This window comes from Anguilla rostrata, chromosome 17 (assembly GCF_018555375.3).
Source record: "Anguilla rostrata isolate EN2019 chromosome 17, ASM1855537v3, whole genome shotgun sequence".
Taxonomy (NCBI): Eukaryota; Metazoa; Chordata; class Actinopteri; order Anguilliformes; family Anguillidae; genus Anguilla; species Anguilla rostrata.
In genome coordinates this window covers 15,178,502-15,197,828 of record NC_057949.1, presented here as the reverse complement: position 1 = coordinate 15,197,828, position 19,327 = coordinate 15,178,502, and the positions used below count along the sequence as shown (strand labels likewise).

Below are 19,327 nucleotides of genomic sequence, written 5' to 3'. Positions count from 1 at the left end.
CTTAAAGACATGGACAGACAGACAGACAGACGCCAAGCCGACCTTCACCGTTGGCATGTGCACGTTCCTCCTCAGAACCGCCATCTGGGAGTCAGCTGTGCTTTGCATCATCTTGTTTTGCTTTTGTTTCCGTCGAGGTTTGAAATGTTTCCGCGAGGGCTTTCTGCACTCTGTCTGTGCCCCTGTCTCCTCCGTCCCCCTCCCTTAAGTGACCCTCTCTTTCTCCCTCCCTCCCTCCCTCCCTTCGACCCGGATTCAGGGGTGCCCGAGGAGGAGAAGCAGTACCTCCACCCTCCCTCCATGAAGTTCTCCCGCAGCCTGTCCGTCCCCGGGCCCGACGAGATCCCCCCGCCCCCCACCACCGCCCCGCCGGACCCGCCTTTCTCCGTGGGCCCGCCCACCAGCTGGAGGTCCCGGCAGTCCCAGCAGCCCTCGGTGTCGGTGTCCCAGTCGAGCTCCGCCCACTACCAGCCGTACTCCCAGGCGGCGCACTTCCCCCAGGGCGGGCGGGAGCGGGAGCGGGGCGGAGCCCCGGACCACCCGCCCGCGTTCCCCCACCCGTCCCAGCCGAGCCGGGCCGCCGCCTCCCGAAAGGGCGGGGCTTACATGGGGGAGCCGGCGAGCGGGGGCAAGGCGGCGGGTTTGAGGCGGGGCTACAGCACCGCCGTGCCCCCCTCCGGCATGGCCGCCGCCAGCCAGCAGCAGCAGAGCCAGAACCAGAACCAGGGCCCCCAGCAACAGGCGCCCCGGCCCGATCGCTCCGGCGGGGGCGGGGGCGCCTCCAAGGGAGGGGGCCGGAGGGCCAAGGGTCCCCTCGTCAAGCAGTCCAAGATTGAGGACGGGGTGCGCATGGGCCAGGCGGGACACGGAAAGGCCCCCGTGGAGAAGAGCTCCATCCCCATCCCCACCATCATCGTCAAGGCGCCCTCCACCAGCAGCAGCGGCCACAGCAGCCAGGGCAGCAGCATGGAGGCGGAGCCGACCCCTGACCCCGACTCCAAGCCACCGCCCGGCGCTCCCTCTGGCCAGCCCATCTCCGCCCCGCCCTCCGTCCCCGCGCCCCCGCCCCCCTCCGTCCCCCCGCCGGCGCCCCCGTCGCTCCCCGCCCTGCGTGCCCAGGAGAGCCTGGACTTCACCAGCCAGTTCGGGGCCGCCATCGTCGGGGCCGCCCGCAGGGACAGGGAGCGCTTCCACGAGGCCCGCAGGAAGAGCGCCTCCTTCTTCCTGTCCGCCGAGGAGGACACGGGGACGGGGGGCGGGGGCGGGGGCGGGCGGGGCCTCTCCCAGCCCGGCTCCCAGCCGGGCGGCCCCTCCCCCAGGCTGCGCCCCTCCAAATCCATCGACGAGGGCATGTTCTCCGGGGACACCTTCATCCACCACACCCGGAGCATGCCCCCCGCTTTCGGGCTGCCCGAGTACTCATCCCCGGCCCCCCCCGGCGGGGGCGACTACCAGCCCAAGTCGGTGCCGGCCGACTTCTACGGGGCGGGCAAGCAGCAGCAGCAGCAGCAGCAGCCCCTGCCGACCACCACCTTCATCCACCCGCTGACGGGGAAGGTCCTGGACCCCTCGTCGCCCCTGGGCCTGGCCCTCGCCGCCAGAGAGCGTGCCCTGAAGGACGACGGACGGGCGCGGAGGGAGAGGGCAGGGGAACACCACTTTGGCCGCCAGCTCTCCTCCGCCGCCCCCTCGTCTCTTCTGCAGCACCTCCCGTCCTCCGCCCTGTCCTCCTCCGGCTCCTCCTCCTCCTACCTGGTCACCTCCTCCTCCCTGGCCGCCACCACCTCCACGCTGGGCCGCCCACCGTCCCCCCGGGCCTTCGGGAGGGGGGGGCCCGCGGCCGGGTGGGCCGAGGAAGGGGGGGAGAGGGACAGGGAGCGGGAGCGGGAGAGGGAGAGCGGAGGAGGTGGAAGTGGAGGAGGGGCCCGGGAGGGGCTGAGGGTGCGGTTTTCGGAAGACCAAACGGTCCACACTCACCATTACCAGCCTTACCAGCCGAGCTACAGGGACAGGGAGAGAGAGAGGGAGAGGGAAAGAGAGAGAGAGAGCGATAGGGAGAGAGAGAGGGAGAGGGATGGGTACGGGCGGAAGCCGGAGCAGGCGCCCCCTACCCAGCAGGCCCCTCAGCCCCATCCCCAGCAGCCGGCCCCCCGTCGGCCATCTTTCCTGAGGATGGAGAGCGAGGCCGGGCGGTACGTGCTCTCTCTCACCCCGCCGTCGCCCCCCCCAGTCACGCCGGGGCCTATGGTCCTGCCCCCCCCGGCCCCGTCGGTCGACGCCGACGACGAGTTCATCTACGCCGAGCCCTTGCCCCCACCCCTGGAGTTTGCCAACAGCTTCGACCGAGGCTTGGGATCCGCGTCCGGGTACCCTCAGCAAGGAGGTATGATGGCCAACAGCCTGCACCGCCAACCCCACCCCCCCCCTCCGCCCCCTCCACCCCCCCCTCCGCCCCCCCAAAAAGAGCCTTTCATAGGCGGGTACCCCCACCACACCCCCCTCCCCTCTCCGCAGGCCGGGGACTCCACCGCGTCTAGCCTGACCTCCTACGATAGCGAGGTGGCCAACCTCACCCAGTCGGCCCCTTCCCCGTCCTCCACCTCCCCGAACCCTTTGCCCCCGCCCTCCCCCTCCATGCTCCAGCCCGCTCTGTCGGGGCTGCCCCCCCCTCCCTCCGTCTCCCCCCTCCGCCCCCCACCTCCTACCACCGGCCCTTTGGCCTGTCCCACTCCCACCACCTCTACAACAGCACCCACCACCACACGGGCCGGTCCTCCCCCACGCCTCCCCCCATGTCCTCTGCCCCCCACCCAGCGCCGCCCCCCTCGTTCCGTGGCACTGTTAGCTCCGCCCCCTCCGGAGCTAGCTCCGCCCACGCCGCGGCCTCGCACGCGCACCACAGAGGCCTGACCGCCACTGTCACCTTCGCGGCCACCACCTCCGCCACCGCCGCCACCACCACCACCACCACCACCGCGCACCCCGCCCGCGCGGGCCCCGCCACCACGGCCGCCGGCGGGCCCGGCCGAAGGGCCGGTCGCCCCCCTGCCTCCGCCAAGAGCGGAGAGTCCCAGGAGACCGTGGTGGACTCTGGGATAGAGGAGCTGGACAGCCGCAGCAGCAGCGACCACCATTTGGACAGCATCTTGGGGGCGGTGGGGGTCAGGGCAGGGGAGAGGGGGGAGAGGCTGGAGCGGGGCGAGAGGGGGGAGAGAGGTGGCGGGGTGGCGGAGGGAGAGAGGGGGAGGGACCTGTTGGATTCGTACATGACTTACCTGGATGGGCAAACCTTTGAAATGCACAACCCTAAAACGACCACCTCCACCTACCCTAAGTCGCAGAGGTCGCGAGAGGGAGGGGGGGGGGCAGTGGCGGAGCTGCGGAGGCAAGTCAGCACGGCCCCCCCGCCCTACCGCTCCCAGAGACGGAGGGCGGAGGAGGACGAGGAGGAGGAAGAGGAGGAGGAGGAGGAAGAGGAGAGAGAGGAGGACGAAGAGGAGAATGGACAGCGGGGATACGGCATGGGAGAGACACAGAGCTTGGGGCGCCCGACGTCCCTCTATTTTGAGAGGCCCCGCACCCCGGAGATGAAGTCTCTCTGGGGGAGCGAGGGCGCTGGGGCGGGGCAGGTGGCGGTGGAGGCCGGCAGCCAGGTGGGTGGCGTGTATTTGGAAGGGCGCAAGCTGCACCCCCCCATCTCTGGCATGAAGGCCAGCATCATCAGCGAGCTGAACTCCAAGCTGCAGGAGATGGGGGATAAAGGAATAGAGGGATGGGGGGGCCAGCGCTCTCTGAGCAGGCACAGGTGAGACTTACAGGGGGCGGGGCCAGGGGGCGGGACCAGGGGCGGGGCCGGGGGCGGGGCCAGGGGCAGCTCAGCAGTGCCAGTCAGTGGCCGGTTGTGGTGTTTTCCAAACATAGGGCACATTTTACAAATAACGCATAGTCACTCCTGCTTTCTGTCGCGGTTGCAATGCATCTTGGGTACCGTGAAGAGTCCGCAAAGCTGCAAGCTCTTCATTAGCTTCCATAGATAAAATTCCTAATAATATCGTAATATAAATAAGAACATGCATATTTGTTTGCTCGTTATGTGAAAACAATGTATGAATCAGTACAGATACGACCCAATACGGGAATACTAGGCGCGCTTTGTTTTAAAATGCTCATGAGACACGCAAGTTTTATTCAGCAATTATGCCAGGGTTGCAGTTGCAGTAGGAGGCAATATTCATGAATATTAATATCGTAACACAGTTATCAGTGCAGGTAAATTCAGCTGGCTGTCACTGAATATCACGAAGGCTCCTCTGTTGGATGTCTTGCTAAAGCTAGCAGAGTTATTAAGAGCAGGGAGGAGCGGAGAAGGGCGCAGGCTATCTTTGGAACTAGCCTGCGTTGCACGCTAAGCGTTGCCTCAGTAGCAGGGTTAATATGATAGGAATGAGACCGTAGACAAACACATTTTACAAGGCAGGGAAGCTTGCCCTCAGCCGAGCTATGCTGTGAAGCCGTGCTAGTAAGCCTGCAATGCGTAAAACTTTGGAGCTCCCCACGAAAGTTCGTGAGGAATATAAGACTTTTGAAAGCAAGATAAAACTTTGCAGAGGGTGCTGGAGCCCATCCCATTGGTCGAGAGGCAGGAATACACCCTGGACAGGCTGCCAATCTGTCGCAGGGCACAGACACCATTCATTCACACACTCATACCTATGGGCAATTTAAGAGTCTCTAATTAGCCTATCTGTCTTTGGATTGTGGGAGGAACTCGGAGTACTGGGAGGAAACCCAAGCAGACACGGGGAGAACATGCAAACTCCACACAGAAAGGCCCCAAGCCGAATTCGAATGTAGCCTAAAGTTAAAGTTGAGTTAAATATATTTACGAAGATCCGGTCTGAGGTGAACAAGTCCAATCAATTGGTTAAATAATAGTCTACTGACAACAGGCTAACAACCCCGTTAGGTTAAGTCCTGCAGGGAGGGAGGTTGTCTGCACTTTTGCCTGGCTGGCAATCCCAGCAAGCTAGCATGTTAATCAAAGCTATGTGATCTGTTAGTCACTAAAATACCGTTTACGATTACATACATTTGGATTCCTTGACGTAGACACACAATATAGTAGCCGAAAAAACTTCTGGTAAAAAAAAAAGATCACTTGCATATAACCCAGACTATTAGCAATATCTACAGAAATATTTATTGAACTCTCCTCCCTTTCGTTCGAGACATAGCGATGGTAATTCTGCATGTTTAACTGAAATACGTTGCTCAAGCTCGATGCATCTACCTGAAAGGTCTGTGTTACATTTTACCCCGTGTTAGATTTCCCCCCGCTCTCCCCTACACCTGCACAAATGTGACATTCCATAGGAGAGGCCTGTAACAAAGTCAGCAGAAAATGTTTATGAAAAATTTACTGCAAGTGGCAGGCTATCAAACATACCTTTTTGCTGTTTAAGCTAACTAGGTAAATAATGTGCAGTTAATGCTGTTAACTTGGTAAGACCGCTACATATAAAGCTAAGCAGAAATCAATTGTTTATCATATCACTAAATAGCCAGCAAGCTTCAACGTGCTTGATTCCTCATTTTAATCAAACAACCTCAAGTTGGCTAACTTTAGCTTATGGCTTGTTATGTTTTGGTAACGTTACTGCTCCAGTAGTCCATGGCCTAGGTGTTACATGAGCTTAGTTCTAACATATCATGTCGACCATTCTTCACAACTAACGGCTGTTGTTTCTAAGAAAGATGTTGTATCAGCCAAGAGATCACTGCACTGACATAGCTAACTAGCTAACATGCAATAGTTACAACCATACTAAAAAGTATTGCACACTGGTAATGTCAATAATGACCCGGCACAACCAGTTAGCTGAGTAATGTAGCAAAAACGGCCCATTTACAGTGAACTAGTAGCCTGGGGCTACCACTAATGTCAAGCCCTGTAATGTTAGCATGCTTCTGATATGCTACGGCTATACTTCTAGCTAGGCATTCCATGAGGCAAGATTGTACTGTAAGCTAGCTAATTGTACGACCTGGAGACTTTCAAAGTTAGCAGTGACACAATGCACCTACGTTCTTAGCCACTCAGTTAGTAAATGTATGTAGGAAAGAAGCAAACTTGTAACGATCATAGAAGATAAGAAATATGGACAAAGTGACTGTGACATCATTCATTGAGTTTCCATGGGCTTGCGAGAAGTGTTTTGAAACCACGTAAATGCAGTCTTTGTACCACTATGTTCAACAAATGAGGCTGCTCGGTAGAGAAAAGGCATGAACCCCAGGCTGGGTCCAGGCTTAGTGTGATTGACCATCTGGGGCCATTAAGCGTGGGAGATGTGCAGTGATGCAAACTGTCCCGCATTGGTCCACAAAATATTAAAATGTTTACCAAATGACGCAATAAATTAATAAACTGACCCACGAGGAGACATTAGACAAAGAAAAAGCACCTATGACGACCGTATGTTATTGCGGGAAAAAATTATTGACTTTGTATTTTGACTGTATCGGTACTGTCACAACAAATTTGTCATTACGTCACCCGGATCATTTTTGCAGCCCGGATCAAATTTGTTGTTATAGTACCGTTCAATTATACATTGAAACTCCTATGCTGGAGCCAACCACACTGGCACCAGTGAGCAACACATCTGAACAAGACCAGGAAGTGAGCTTCAAAAACTTCTGCTTGGCCGCAATTCACCTTGAGCTTAATGATGAAATGCAATATGTTAAATCCCAGAATAAATTCACTTTGCTGAGTCAGTTCTGACCAATGACATTCTGAGGCACTGAGGTATCGTTATAGACAACTCGTAGACAGACCTCCATGGGATTTGTCCTCACACCCTTTATTAGCTTCCTTTCCTTGCTCCTAGATCCACCTATTGGAGGACGCAAGGAAAGGATGCGAAGACAGAGGAATCAGGGAAATGTGTATTAGGCCAATTGAAATCCTTTCTCTATCAAGCATCAGTTTGCAGCCACATCAAAGACTTGGCTGGTGGGGAAAGGTGGATCCACAGGTTGATCATTTATACATCACGCGTTACAAAAAATGCTTGGACTTGTTCCCTTTCTCAAGCATCCCTCAGGAGCCTCCTAGCTTCTTGCTCCTTGCTCCTTTAAGGAGCATTTAATGGGTTGGAATACCCTTGAAGATGGCAGACCTCATTCGATTTCCGGGTCAGGCAAGGACCGAGCAGGCAAGCACGGTGGATAATATGAGTGATTGGAATGGGCCCTATGCTTCCTGGATCCTTGTAGTAATTATGAGGAAGTATCAACCGGAGAGTACTGATACTGGAGAGTATCAACCAATCACTGTGGCCATTGATCCTCCAAAACTGGTGGAGCTCCACTGTTTTCTATGACTAAGGTGACATCATGGCTGCCTTATACCTATCATATTATCCCTGCTCAGTAGATCACATATTATCAAGCTAGCTGCAAACCTGTGCCCTCCATAATGTTTGGGACAAATAAATGACATTTTCTTGATTTGGCTCTGTGCTTCACAAATTACATCTGTAATGTTTCACATGTGGTTGAAGTGCACATTTTATTAAAGGGTATCTCTAAACATTTTGGTTTCATGATGTAGAAATTATGGCACTTTTTATACAACCCCCCTCCCCCCATTTCAGGGCACCATAATATTTGAGATATATTAATGTAATGTAATGTTAACGAAAGTAGCCATGTTTAGTACTTTGTTGCAAATCCTTTGCATCCAATGACTTCTTGAGGTCTGTGACACATAGACATGACCAGGTGCTCAGTATCTTCTGTAGTGAATCAATCAAATTATTTTAGTGATGCTCTACCAGGCCTGTACTGCTTGTTTCAGGGGCTAGTTGTCTTTAAGTTTTCTCTTCAGCATATGAAACACGTGCTCAGTTGGGTTCAGATCAGGTGGCTGACATGGCCAGTCAAGAAATTTCCCGTTTTTGGCTTTTTTACTATTACAGCAACAAAAACTATTTTGTTGCTGTAATAGTATGTTTGGATTGTTATCTTGCTGTAGGATGAAACACCATCCAATGAGTTTGGAGGAAATTGCTGGAACCTGAGCAGATAAGCCGTTTCTATACACTTCAGAATTAATTCTGCTGCTGCTATCAGCAGTTACATCATCAACGAAGACAAGTGAGCCAGTACCTGTGACAGGCATACATACACCCAAACCCTAACACCCCCATCACCATGTTTCACAGATGGGGGGAGGTGCTTTGGATCTTGGGCAGTTCCCTTTGCCCTCCACACTTTGCTTGCCATCACTCTGATAGTGAATCTTGGTCTCATCTGTCCACAAGACCTTTTTCCAGAACTCTGCTGGCTCTTCTAGATACTTTTAAACAAACTGTAACCTGGCCATCCTGGTTTTGTAGATAACTAGAGGTTTGCATCTTGCGGTGTAGCCTCTGCAGTTCTATTTGTGAAGTCTTCTGTGGACAGTAGTCACTGACACATCCACACTTGACTCCCGAAGAGTGTTTTTGATCTGTTGGACAATTACTCAAATGCTGTACAAGGCAAAATTAATTAAAAAATATGTCCCAAACATTATGGCAGGCACTGTACAACAAAGCTACAAGCCAGCTGGCTCGCTTTCCTAGCTGTGAGATGAAGCTCATGGTGTATAGATTTTTTTAAATTTAACTGTGGAAATATCACCAGAAACAGTAGCAGTGTGTAGCGGGCTTGCAAATGGGCCAGAGTTTGGGGGAAAACATAAAAGGTGCACCTAAGCAACACACCTTAACTCCACCCAGTCATGCATAGTCAATAAGAATGCAAGCTGCAGGACAGCATCCCTGCTACAAAATCATATTGTGAACAACACAATTTCATTGCATGAAATATGAAAACCAAGTGAATTTTGACTAAAACTAGAATTTGTGAAGATTTAAGAGGCACAGTCACTAATTAACAAACAAAGTGCGTTTTAAATTTAAATTTGGACTGGATGATTAGGAATGTTCCCTACAAACATTTGGACAGTAGGAATGGAGGTTTCAGCGTTAGAAGAAGGGAGTGACCGATCTCTTTCAACTTATAAAAGTGACTCTTATATAAGCCTGTTAATTACCCAACTGTAAATGTATATAGAACTGAGTTTCCTTTGTGTCTTTCTGTGTTTATACTACGGCTGGCTGTGTGTTCTTCAGTGTGTGTGTGTGTGTGTGTGTGTGTGTGTGTGTGTGTGTTTGTGTCTGTGTGTGTGTGTACTTCAACTGCATGCATTAATGTGTTACAGGATGTGTTTCCCCGTATGTACTTAAATACATGCTTGTGTTCATGTGTTGTTTGTACAACTTGCTTTTTAAAATGTATGTGCTATATGGATTGCTGTTTTGTGGTTGTGCATGAATAACTGGTTTTGCCGTTATGTGTATGTTCGTGTGTGTGTGCGTGCGTGAGTGTGTCTGCATGTGTGCGAGAGAGTGTGTGTGTGCGTGTGTGTAAGTCTGTGTAAGTGTCTGTATTTTGGCAGAATATAATGTGCAGTGCTCTGAGCAGTTGTGCATTGTGTGTGTGCATCCCCTCTCTTGCTATAGTGTGGTACTGTCTGTACTGTACACTTGTCAGGTTTCTGTCCTCAGTTTGTGTGCATTTCTTCCTGCTCAAATTGTTTACTTGTCTATGTATAATTACAAAATGTCATGTGCAGTATTTTCTGGTTGGGCAGGAGGCAGATTTGGTCGGTATTTGATTATGTATTGTGGTGGTGTGTCTGTCTGTCTCTGTCTGTCTGTCTGTCTGTGTGTTTAAAACTCTACCTCTCTTTCTTTGTCCACTTCTGTTTATACCTACTGTCTTTCCTTCACAAGACACAGGTAATTAATGTGTTCTCTCACTCACCGACTATCTATCCATGGAGAATGCTGTAGCTTGCAGATAGCTATCAAAACCCCCCTTCCTCTTTCCCACCATCTCTCCCTCTCTCTTCCCTCCTCCCTTTCTCTCTCTCTATCCTTCCTTCTCCCAGGTTTTCAGAAGACTCCAGTTCTGCACTGAGCCCCCCCATGGCCCGCTCCCCCTCTCCGTCCCCTATGCACCCCCCCCGGCCGGGCCCGTCCCCCACCCCCTCCTCACAGCCTTCCCACTACCAGAGCTGGTCCCGCTCTCCCTCCCCGCAGCCCACTGCTGGGTCCTCCCAGGCCGCTCCGGCCCACTCCCCCCTGTCCCCCTCCTACTCCCCGTACCCCACCTCGCCCAAACACCGGCCCGTGTACCGCACCAAAGCCCTGGAGTTCCAGTTCATCCCCAGCCGAAAATCCGACCCCCAGCTCCACTCCAGCTACCTGCAGCGGCGTCGCGCCCCCAGTCCCCTCATCTCGCCCTCCGATAGGCCCAAACTGGGCCCGCCCCGCCCCTCTTCCCTCCCCACCCTCCCCACGACCCCCCTCTACAGCAGCCTTTACGAGCTCAGGGGCTCCGTGACCCCGCCTTCCCCGGCCAACCCCCTGGGGGACCCCTACTTCTCCCCATCCCCCCCTCTGTTCGCCCCGTCCGGGGCCCCGCCCCCCCCAAACTCTGCCCTGGTGGTCTCCCGCTCCCTGTCCCCGACCCACTTCCTGTCGGGAGCTTCCTCTCCCCCGCTGCACCCCTTGCCCCCTCCGACCTGTCTCAGCTATCCCCACTTGCCGCCCCCTTCCCCTTCAAAACCATTCGCCTCTAAGCCCCTCCCATTCTGGACCAAGAACGACGTGGCTGATTGGCTGAGCTACCTGAACCTTGGCGAACACAGGGACAAGTTCCTGGACAACGAGATTGACGGGACGCACCTGCCCTCCCTCACCAAGGAGGACTACCTGGACCTGGGAGTGACCCGTGTGGGACACCGCATGAACATAGAGCGAGCGCTGAAGAGACTGATGGACAGGTGAGAGGAGAACGAGGGAGCGGGGGAGGAGAGCGCGCTGCGTCTGTGTCAAACATAACGTCTTTGTCAATTAACTAAGTAAGAGGTGGACATATTTACAGGAAAGAGGGAGAGTAGGGATTGTTTGGGATGAGAGAGGGAAGAGAAAGGAACAGAGATGAGGACAAAGAGTGAGGGAACAAATCGGATTGATTGAGGGAGTGACTAAAAGAGTGATAAAGGGAAATTAGAGGGAAGTTAAACCATGCATATTCTCTCTCCCTTTCTTTATACTGTATAAAAATGAGGCCTACAGTACTTCTCTCTCTCTCTGGCAAGTCCAGTTGTAATGTTCTCTTTCTTTGTGGTCTCTCTCTCTCTTTTCAGACTTTCGAACCCTTTCCCACCTTCCTCACTCTCACCCCGGAATGGACGGACCGACAGAAGAAGGGATGAGGGGTCAAGAAGCTGAGAGGAGTGTGGGGGAGAGAGAGGAGCGGCGTGTGTACGGACAGCCATGGAGAGGGAGATCACAAACGCTGCTGTCAGTGCTGGATTCGCAAAACGGCCGAACAAAGGAGAGGATCACTGAGGGCTGGGACAAACACGAGGGAAGATGAATGGGAAGAGGGGTGATACGGCGAAAGGATGGAAGACAAAGACACACAGACAGACCCGCTCCCATAAGACACAAAGACACACTCCCGTAAGACACACAGACAGACCCACTCCTATAAGACACACAGATACTGACACACTCATACGAGACATACAGACAGATACACTCCTATAAGACACACTGACAGACCCACTCCTATAAGACACACAGACAGACCCACTCCTATAAGACACACAGACACAATCCTATAAAACACACAGACAGACACACTCCCATAAGATTCATATACAGACACTTCAATATTACCCCGACAAACACGCTCCAATATTACACACAAACACACTCCTATGTGACACACAGACAGACACATTGGGCAGTCTCATAGGATACAAGGACTGCTACATTAACACAAACAAAACCGCAGAGTTTTGAGAACGCTCTGAATTTGCACCAAAAAGTCTAACAGCGTAGATGTGAGATTCCTAAGTTTTTTAGACTGACGTTCCGCTTGAAAAACGACAGAACAGAGAACGAGCGATAAAGAACAGGGAGAGGGGTAAACTTCTTTTCCTCTCTCTCTTTCTCTCTCTCTCTGTTTTGTGGGTCTTTTGGGCCGACAGCGCTGTTGCAGTGTGGAAGAGGCTTCGTGTTTGTGGTGTTTTTGTAGTATGGTAGGAGAGTCCCCAGCTCTGTGTTCTTAGTGGTCAAGGCCTGTTGGGTCAGGACGTTCCTCACTGTTACGTGCTGGGATATTGTGAGTAGCAAAGTGTTCAGACCCGACAACGAGGGTAATACTGATGTGTGTGCACATACGCACGGATGCACACACACACGCACACACACACATGAACACGCACACGCATGCACACACACGTGCTCGTACACACACACACACGCACGCGCGTACACAGACGCACATATACGCACGCACACACACATACACACACACATGCGCGCACGCACACAGACACACACACCGGCAGACACGCACATGTGCGTGCTCACACATGCAAACACACGTGCTCCCACACACACATGCATGCGCATACATAGATGCACACACACACACACACACACATACTCAAACACACACACATGCACGCACGCGCGCAGACACACACACAGGGACAAGTGCGTACACACACATGCATACACACACACACACACACAGATGCACACACGCACGCACGTACACACACATGCATGCACACACGCGTATTGCTCTTTGTTTTTGTCTCAGAAACGATGGGAAATAACAAGCATATGGTTCTGAGGCGAAACTGATGAAAAACAGGCGACCGAGGCTTGGAAGTATGCAAAACTACAGCACTCCTCGTGTGATACGATTTTTACTAGAGACTTCCAAAGCACTGAAGCAAACTGCAACAGGAACGACGACAAAGAACGATTCCCGAACAAACTACTTTCGGAGAGAAGGCAGGGGTGGGGTGTGGCGGCCATCGCTGAAAAACCTCTTTCCTCTCACCCCGTCCCCAAGATAACTTTCTACTCAAGGATGCAACGAAAAGATGAACGAACAGAATATGCAGACGGACGAAAGAGAGGATATATACACTGACATCTGTTTTAATATGACGATTGTTCTTACAACAATTTTTAAAACTTTAAAATGGGTCTGGAGTCCTGCTATTTATGTATTCCGAAATTATTGTTATTATTGTTGTTATTATCATCATCATCACTGTTGTTGTCATTATGAATGCGTGCTGCAGTACCCCCACTGTGCCTGTGCAGAACAAGAGGGCGCTCTTGTGTTGCATTACACCTTTAGTGGCGCGAGCTGCCCTTCCTCGTCTGAAAACCTACGTACGGAGGGAGAGCCTCTTCTTCCTCGCCGAGGCGGCAAACGAATGCTTCTCAGTTGATGTTTAAAGAGACGGGCGACAGCACAAAACACGACGGCCGGCCCACGGCGTCGTTCTCGGTTTACTAAATACGAACTAAACGCCAAAACGCGAGGGTGGCTGTTCGCCCCGTGTGAATCCGCCCCTCTCTCTCTCTCTCTCTCTCCTCGTGCGGTGTGAATCCGCCCCTCTCTCTCTCTCTCTCTCTCTCCTCGTGCAGTGTGAATCCGCCCCTCTCTCTCTCTCTCTCTCTCCTCGTGCGGTGTGAATCCGCCCCTCTCTCTCTCTCTCTCTCTCCTCGTGCGGTGTGAAACACTGCCTCGGAGAAACGCCGGCTAAAAACCCAGAGGAACGAGGCGGCAAAAAAATAGACGATCTGATCGTTGACGTTTTACACAAATAACGATCAGGCAACCAAGTGTTTGAGCAGTGATGGAGTGGTTTGCGCAGTACTGCGCATGTGAAAAATAGCCACTAGTACAATCAAGCAAGGCCATAACTTCTCTCTTTTCTCTCTTTACCTCTCTCTCTCTCTCTCTATCTCCCTCTTCTTTTTTGTTTTCTCTTCCTCTCTGTCTCTGTCTCTTACACACTGTTTCAGAAATTAAAAAGGGCTCTTCTGTTTCTCTCTCTCTCTTCCCCTCCCTCTCTCTTTCTCGATAAATACTTCTGTCTATATTTTTTGTGTAATGTGTCTCCCACCTCCCCTCTTAATCGTGTACATACACACACACACACACACACACAGCACCTGCATAGAGATTTACTGTGCTGCACTAGGGAGTTGTAGTTGCTCCTCTCTCTTTTTCTCTCAATTTCTCCTCGTTTGAAATGGGAGATGTGTGGTGTCTGTTTAGTAAAATGTCCTGCCCCCCCCCCCCCCCCAACCCCTCCACATACTTATTCCTTTTAAGATAATATTATAGTTATCACTATAATATATTAAATTCTCACTATAATACTTTCAATATGAAAATACATGCTAATAAGCATACTCGTGATGATGATAACAATGATAACGGAAATAACGATAATCATAAGGTTAGAGATGTAAAAAAAAAAAAGAAAAAGAAATGAAAATTTCCAAGTTCTACCGAATCGCTGTCTTCCAGCTACTGTTTAACATGAGGAAAGGGTAGATTATGTTTCTTATTAACCGAAATGCTTTCTACACACCCAGCTCTATTCCCTCCTGTTAATTAGGCTACGTTAGCTCGTTGTGCTGCCTTCTGTTTTTAGTTCTACAGCGTGTGCGGAACATTCAGCTTCCTACCTTCTCTTCTAGCCTGTAGTCTTAGACAAGTATTGACACCCTTAAGGAAAATAAATAACATTTGATCATAGACTATATTTTGCTACAAATATTTATGCCGAGAAATATTCAGATATTATTTTCCCTGTAGTTTCCCATCGCGTCCATCACGAACGAGGCGACGGGACCGAAAAAGTCGTCTGAACTCGGTGGCCTGGCGTCTTTAGCTAACGTCCGTTGGTCAGTGTTGCGGTGACGAACCAGGTGTAGCTTACCCATGTGTCTTTTCTTTTTTCTTTTTTCTTTTCTTTTTTAAAGAAATAACTAGATAAAGTCTTTATTGGATGAGAAATTGCCATGAATATTCGCTTTTTGTAAGAGAAAACTTTGTGAAGGGATTAACCAGGGAGTATAGAAAGCATTACTATTCCTTTTAAAGAATATTTTAAACTTGTAAAGAAATACACAAAATATAAACAGATGAAAGGTTATTTACAGACTATATGTATATGTGATACACATATACGCATATTCATATTCGTACATATATGAATTACAAATGTTTTAAGAGATGATAAATAATGAAATATTAGACTTATAATAAAGATGCTGAAATAAAACACATTCTGAATAACCTGTAGTGTTTTCGTCTTCCTTTTCTGTCACTTACTGAACGAAAATAATGATTGATTGTAAAGCTCCAGTTTTTTTTTTTTTTGTATTTTCAGCCCTTCAAAAATGTGAAAAAATAGTTTTGTGTTGAAAAGCACATTTTGCATTTGCCTCATGCGATTCAGAAAGGGTTAGTTTAGGCACCGTTTGAGGATCTACGTGCTTAATAACGACAGACGTTTGGTTTTCAGGGCAGGTTTGGGGTCACCGTACGGGTGAATCCTGCAGCTTTCCCCAGCGCCTGTCGCGGGCGGTGCTAATGTGTAACAGCGAGATTTTGCGGCTGTCGCTTGCGTTCCATCGTCCTGTTCTACTTCGGTTTGTCAACTCGGCCTTTGACTTCATATCAAGCTGTAGTTCGAGATGTAGGCAGCTAGGCGTCACTTAAAGTCAAACAATCCACAGAAATGCAGTTACAGGCAAAAGCGTTCGTTCAGAACTGTTCAATTTTTTTTTTTAACTACAGGTGTGTGTACCCAACATTAGAAAGTCTAGGCTAGATGTTGCGTATGCACAAATGAATTTGTAAGCGTTCAGTACTGTGACCTGCGGTCCATTCTTCTGTTCTGAACTACTCTGGACAATTTTCGGACCATTTTTGAAAAAAGCCGCATCCTCGTATGTTCAGAGGACTTTATTAAATGGCATTTCCCCATTTGGCAGGTCCCACATACCTGCGGACCGCGGTCAGTCACTTCAGTCCCAACGAGACGCGTTAACCCTCCACCACTGAACACATCTGCATCTTGCAAACTTTACAGGCGTCTTGGGATGGTTTTATGAGAACAAAATGACTTCGGTTACAGGAAGAATGCAAGGCAGTCTTTTAAAAGACACAGGCGTAGAGAGTGCTTAGAATAAACGTTCCCCTGTGTTTTCATTTTTAAATTATTGTTCGCAATTTCTAAGAAAGCTTTCATTTGCAGTTAGTTCAAACGGGTTAGATTATTCTATGGGCTATTGTAATTGAGCTATATCTCAAAAAATGCGGCTGTCATCTTTTCATGTTTGTAATAAGGTGTAAAAAATAGCCTGCAAGAGAATAATTAACAAGTGTTTTATAATACAGCATTTCAAGATGGTTTCTACGAACTACATATAGGTCAATTGCATGCGCTATTTATTTCTTTATTGTTCGTAGTAGAGGGGCCCATGGGTGAACTTTAAAGAGCATGTTCTTTAATAGATCATGATGCTTCCGCGTGCCTAATATTTGCCCGCACCCGTTCTCCCCGGGCTCTTCTGCTCTTTTGGCCGGAGAGGCGCGGCTGCCCAGCTGTCACCCCGTGGCAGGGAGAGTCGTTGGCCCGAGCGAGGACGCGTACGGCGTTTCCCGCTGACATACGACGGCTGTCAGGACCAATCGCGTCCGCGGCGCGAGGTGAGCTAGCAGCCGCCGATAGCCCTCGTCAGCCTCGCAGTACCCGGAGCCGGCCCGACCGTGGGATGCGGTCAGCTGCTTCCCCCCCCACCCCCCCGCCTCGCTGCCGTGGCTCGTCCGTCCACACCGCTATCTGCCCCCGCCGTTAGTTTGAGGAGAACCGGAAGCTGTTTCGGATCTATCTGGAAAAAAATAAATAAATAAAAAATCAAGGGACAAGCGCTGGCTTGAGAAGATTATTTTCCAGCCCTCCTGGTTGAATTTTTAAATCCGCATTTTCACGGCGAAATTGACATTTGGTGGCACTTGTGCGATTTGGGCAGAGTCGCCAGTACTGACAAGGAGTTGCTGAAATTGTGGCATGAGTTTGGAGACATCTGATTGACCTTGAGCGGACAAGGTGCTTCTGTACTCTTCAGAATTCCTTCTTCTGCTGCTATCAGCAGTTGCATCATCACTGAAGAAAAGTGAGCCAGTACTTGTGCCAGCCAAACATGGCAAAACCAGGACACCCCCACCCAGGGGTGTAGCACAGAATTCTGGGCCCTATACATGAGCAGTCTCTGTGGGCCCCCTTCCTCTCTTGATCCATGTCTCTCACGCATCATTCCAGGCTTTTTGAGGGCCCTCCCCCCATTCAGACCCTGGGTAGTCAGTCCCACTTTCCCCCCCACTACGACGCCCCTGACCTAAGTTTTTCCTTATTTTAGTCATACTGTGTGACGCTTCTAGTGATAACGGATGCGTTGGGCATGGGCGGAGTCTGTTCGGTACGGTTCAATCAGGTGATTTCCCACACAGCTGGGCGCCCGAGAAAGACACGCGAACCTTCAGTGTGTGCGCTAGGGCAGGTCGCAGCGAAGTAGCTCTGAATTAGATAATGCGTAGACGTGGCAGAGCAGATAAACAACTAACGTGAAGGAATTAAGATCACGAGCCTTTTTATCCTCTCATTTGTCTGCTATTTAAAGATACGAAGGATCCTGTGACACACGATCTAAAACGAGCCTGTGAGATATATGCTAACAATTAGGGATGCATGTTAATTTATTAAGCTGTTGAGTTGCATATTAAGTAATAATCAGGTTGGACTCGGTGACACAAATCAGGACTCTCTCTCTCTCTCTCTCTCTCTCTCTCTGTCTTTCTCACAATGTACTCGATTAACTGCCAGTAAATGTGGTAGATAGATAGATAGATAGATGTTTTTTATTGTTCACAAGGGAAATTCATTTTGCTCAGGTCAGTACTCTACATACATAAATAAGTAAATAAATAAATAACACCATGTGTGCCTTTAGCACGGGGATGTTCGTTTAAGACCACTATTGACTCCTGTCTCAAATACCTCTCTCAGATACAGTGTAAATGTACGGTGTTAAATCTGCTCTGGTAGTGTACATAGGGTCCTGGTTGATGTCCTTTTTGCTCCCTGTCAGGTTTAATTTGGCTCTGATCCTTTCCCAGTGTAGAGCAGTTGCTCTCACTAATTGCTCTCGCATTAGTGAGAGCAACTGCTGTTTTGTGTGTGTGTGTGTGTGTGTGTGTGTGTGTGTGTGAGCCCACCCCCTCTGACTGATGCTCGGTAAACCGGCACGTCTGCAGCAGCTGTGGCAGCTCTTAACGCCCTCAAGGGGCCTGGGGAGGGAGGGAGGGAGGTAGGAGGAGGGCCGGGGAGAGGCCAGTGGAAGGGACCAGTAGAGGGGTAGGGGCAGGGGGAGTGGCCAGTGGAGGGGAAGGACAGGGGGAGTGGCCAGCAAAACGGAGGGGCATGGTGAGGGGCCATAGGAAAGGAGGGGCAGGGGGAGGGGCCAGTGGAAGGGGCCAGTAGATGGGTAGGGGCAGGGGGAGGGGCCAGGAGGCGGGGCCTGGAGAGTGATAAGGCCAGAGCCCTGTCATGTAGCACAGCCCATATCATCAACCAGGGGCCGCCAATCTTAGCCCTGCAGAACGTCTGCAGTACAACTCAAGCCTTTCAAACCTTAATTTCAATTCCAGAAGTATAAAGAGTCATTAAATGTATGTAATTATATAATATATAATAATATAATATATAATTTTTAATCAAATGAATTAGTCAAATTAATTCTCAGATATCTAATGCTTTCATTTTCTATAATGCGGTGTCGCAAATGGTGCCTCTTGTGAAAGATACTGCATTTTAAAAATTACTTTATTGATTGGACCACAGCTGAAATCAGTTAACTTTGAAATGTTATAAAAAATATAATAATAAAAAAAAGAACTGAACACTGATCGTTGAACCTAACCCATTTGTGGAAAATTAAGAATTTACAGAAAAAACAACATCTGCGTTGTGTTTAAATCAGTTTTAGCAGTTTTAACTTTATGTTACTTAAAGCCATATTTTCAATAACCTTACGCAATTAATAGATTGGTTAATAAAATTTAGAATGCACAGGGCTTCTGCAAGTCCATTAGTTTGGAACCCCTATCCTAAATCATACTTTTTTATTCCTGTTTATTGCAAAGTATTAACACAGAGGTCCACAAAGACAGCAGGTTACAATCTGTATTTTTTATTTATTTATTTTTTGTACATCCCTTTAAAGCTTATGTTGTGGTGAAATAAGTGTGGGTTCCTCCCAATACCACCAAGCTGACTGACACAGCCAGACTCACTGACCCAGCCAGG

General features: G+C 50.2%; 1 protein-coding gene across 1 annotated transcript in view; it reads left to right on the top strand.

The window, feature by feature from the left end:
- Positions 1-15,258, top strand: part of shank1 (SH3 and multiple ankyrin repeat domains 1) — a 107,312-nt gene extending 92,054 nt beyond the window's left edge. The window contains 4 exon segments of the mRNA XM_064315060.1: positions 260-2,677; positions 2,680-3,805; positions 10,007-10,903; positions 11,270-15,258. Of these exon segments, the coding sequence (XP_064171130.1) occupies positions 260-2,677; positions 2,680-3,805; positions 10,007-10,903; positions 11,270-11,354 (4,526 nt within the window). The 3' untranslated portion in view covers positions 11,355-15,258.
- Positions 15,259-19,327: the final 4,069 nt, after the last annotated feature.